General features: G+C 33.1%; 1 protein-coding gene across 1 annotated transcript; it reads left to right on the top strand.

Moving 5' to 3' along the window:
- The first annotated feature begins 1,169 nt into the window (after nucleotides 1-1,169).
- Nucleotides 1,170-1,840, top strand: LOC121764774 (ethylene-response factor C3-like). The gene has a single exon (XM_042160797.1). It carries the CDS (start codon nucleotides 1,229-1,231, stop codon nucleotides 1,697-1,699), a length of 471 nt encoding a protein of 156 aa, XP_042016731.1. The 5' UTR covers nucleotides 1,170-1,228; the 3' UTR covers nucleotides 1,700-1,840.
- The last annotated feature ends 1,999 nt before the right edge of the window (nucleotides 1,841-3,839 follow it).

The following is a 3,839-nucleotide window of genomic DNA, read 5'->3' as shown; positions in this document are numbered from 1 at the left end:
GGGTTAGTATACATGTGCTGTGCTAAAGTAATGTTATATTGATATAGTATATGTTTCATGTTATGATGAAGTATACTTTTGAAATTATTTTTGACGTAGTGCTTATCATTTTTTGAATTCTCTTTTGCTGAATAAATAATAACTACAAAAGTTTAATGTTATTTTATACCCCCTCGTTCCACAAAAGTGTACACATTTTGTTAATGACGAGGTTTAATGCACAATTCATAATATCAGAGAGTTTGAAATAAAAAATAATAAGAATATTACTAGTGGAGAATCGGTATTATCTTATACTTCTTCTGACCCTCAAGAATATGCACACTTTTCTTTTTAGTCATTCCCACAAGAATATGCACTTTCTAATTCTGGAAAGTCTTTTATCTCTAGTGAGGTGAGACTCATTCTCTACTAACCATACTTTATTTACTTTTTCTCTCTACATCTCCTTTACTTCACCAATTTTACATTAAAATCCGTACCGACCTAAAAATGCATATTCTTTGGAGACGGAAGAAGTAAGAGAAAAAAATTTTAAAATTAAAAAGTACTCCCTCCGTCCTAAGGAAGATGATCCCTTTCTTGGGTGGTACGGATTTTTATGCACCTTTATTTTGTGTGTTAAGTGGAGTGAGTAAAGTAAGAGAGAAAGAATAAAATAGAGATAAATGTATTTCCATTTTTAGTAATGAGTCATCTTGGTTGAGACAAACAAAAAAGAAAAGTGGATCATCTTTAATGGGACAGAGAAAATATTATTTTTATAAGACAAATTAAAAAGGAAATAATGCATACACTTTTATAGGATAGAACGGAATAGATTTACGCCTTCCATCATTTTATAGGATAGAACAGAATAGATTTAAGCCTTCCATCATTTACATCAATTACTCATTTACTCTATGAGACGCGATAGCATCATATATAGATGGTCCATTCTTTATACTCCAAACAAGTCAAAATTGAATCAAGTTGCTAGATAAACCCTGCACCATTTCTCATCTTTTCATCTATGAATCATCGTATATATAGAGCTAATTAAATGGCTCCATTAAAAAATAAAAAATGAAAATAATACTCCTCCCTATATTAAAAAAATGGCCATGCCAATAATAAAACCAAGGCATCTATTTTGTCCAGGAATCTTTCTTTCATGCGAAATACTAAACCTTATAATCTCCAGAATCATATATATTAATCTCCCTCACGCAAGGGCAAGTGCAAAAGAATGAAATCATCATCTATCGTGAAGCAAGAAGAAGATAAGATCCTTTGCTTCAACGGCTGCACGGGCGAAGAGGCCGCGAAAAGGCGATACATCGGGGTTAGAAAGAGGCCATGGGGGAAATACGCGGCCGAAATTAGGGATTCAACGAGGCACGGAGTGAGGGTTTGGCTCGGCACATTCAACACCGCGGAAGAGGCTGCTTTGGCTTATGATCAAGCTGCATTCGCCACGAGGGGCGCTCTCGCCCCTCTGAATTTTCCGTTGGAGAGAGTTGTGCAGTCGCTGCAGAAGATGAATTTCCGATGCGAGGAGGGCTCGTCGCCCGTGAAAGCCCTAAAGGAGTCTCACAAGATGGTCAGGCAGCCGTCTTGCAGAAAGAAGCAAGATGGTGATGTTGTGGTTCTTCAAGATTTGGGATCTGATTTGTTGGATGAGCTTTTATCTCACACTTCTAATAGTGTATCATTGTGATTAAATCTTATTTTATTTTATGCAATCTATGTTCTATATATGCTCCATACTCAAGTTCTGGCAAACCTTTGTTTTGAATTGAAGATTATGATTAGAAAGAGAAACAAGAAGTTAGATTATTAAGAGATCTAGCAGAGTTGAAATGGGAGCCCACATTTTTACTTTTAGTTTGGTTCTTGCTGAGGGTCTTATAATGTTAATGTTGTGCATCAATTTGAGAATTAGTTGATGTTGACTAATATTATACCAGCATCAACATATACATTATACTTTTATCTACAATCTTCTGAGTTAAAACGCTATTTATTTCTTACTTAGAACTAGATTGTGATTTGTTTGAGATACAATGCAAAGATAATGTAATAAGGTCATTAATTACAAAATTTCTTCTGCTAACTAGCTGAAGATCAGGTTATAAGTTCTTCGTCATTTTACCATTCAGTGTAGATTGACGATTTTTCTTGTTTTCTAATGATGCAAATTTATAATTAATACTCATTCTCGAGTCTGTCTCACAAAATATGCCACATTTCTTTTTTTTTTGAAAAAGTTTTCTCTCACATTAATATAAATATACTCCCTCCGTCCCATAGTAGATGTCACACTTGGGAGATGATACGTGATTTTAGGAGATGTTATTTTGTGTGTTAAGTGGTGAGAGAAAATATAATTTTATAATTGATGTGAGAATGAACTTTTTTTAAAAAAGGAAATGTGACATATTTTGTGGGAGAAACTAAAAAGGAAAGTGTGACATCTACTATGAGACGGAGGGAGTATTATTTTCTCTCTCCACCTAATACACAAAACATCATCTTCTAAAATCCTGCCTCATTCCCTAAGTGTATCATTTATTATGGGACTTAGAGAGTATTAGATATAGATGTTTACATACAATATTCCTATAATAGATCAACATCATTTACAAAACATTACTGATGTAGATTATATCATTTCCTTCTTTCAAATCAAAAGTAAAAATCAATCATTCAATCAATCATTAATGATGGAGACCAACATCATTTCCCCCTTTTTAAAGTATCATTATGATAGTTTTTAGTTAACATGACATATAGGATTTATCATTTGATTACAATAATATGGATATAATCAAATACAGTAATAGCATCTTTGGTAATGACAATTATCAAATCTGCACTGTAGCAACAGGTTTTGTTCAAATCTGAACTATTAGATACAGATCACCGAGATCTTGTACTTGATTTAAACAACAAGAAGAAGTACGTATCTTGACGTTGATCCATTCATTATTATACGAAACTCCAATATCATTAGTCATCCAATATAGGAAGTGACATCAGATAGATCAAAACCAACAATCGTTCATAATAGATTTTCCACGTCTATCTAGATTGGGAATTCCAATTACTTTCTTCTATAAGGTATCGATTCAAAAATCTTTTGTAACTATGAGTCTACTAATCAATCCTCATTGCGAGGGAATGTTTGTTCTACTGTTCATTATATTCTACTCCCTCCGTTCCCAAAGAATATGCACTTTGGGTTCGATACGGATTTTAATGCAAAATTGATAAAGTAAGAGAGATGTAGAGAGCAAAGTAATTTAAGTATTGCTAGTGGAGAATGAGACCCACCTTATTAAAGAGAAAAGAGTCTACGAAATTGGAAAGTGTATATTCTTGTGGGATGAAAGAAGTATGAATTTAAAATACAAACAACTACAAACATGTTTTTCTATATAAACCTAACCATAAACAATGATACTCCAAACTTCAGGCGGTATGGAGCTCAAGAAATTAATTAATGCATATGCATATATGATGCAAGGAAAACTGCAAGTAAGCAAAGGCTCTAATACGTATGCCCTCCGTCCCAATAAATATTAAACGTTTGTTTTTTAGGACGAGATTTTATGTAGTTTTTTTTGTGAGTTAAAGAATATAGAATAAAGTAAGAGATAGGTAAAAGTAGAGATAAAATTATTTCTATTCAAGGAAATGTTGGTAGAGCACAGAATTGAATCTAATAGTGAGACAAGTCTTTATGCTATCTACTGAAAGACGGGTCTTGATAATTATTTATTTCTTAATCAATGTATGTTAGCATTGAGCATGAGGTATTGATTATGCACTACTTTGACTTATCAAATGATGCGGGT

This window comes from Salvia splendens, chromosome 14 (genome assembly GCF_004379255.2).
Source record: "Salvia splendens isolate huo1 chromosome 14, SspV2, whole genome shotgun sequence".
Classification (NCBI taxonomy): domain Eukaryota; kingdom Viridiplantae; phylum Streptophyta; class Magnoliopsida; order Lamiales; family Lamiaceae; genus Salvia; species Salvia splendens.
Note: the sequence above shows the minus strand (reverse complement) of the source record. Positions and strands in the feature narration are given on the sequence as shown.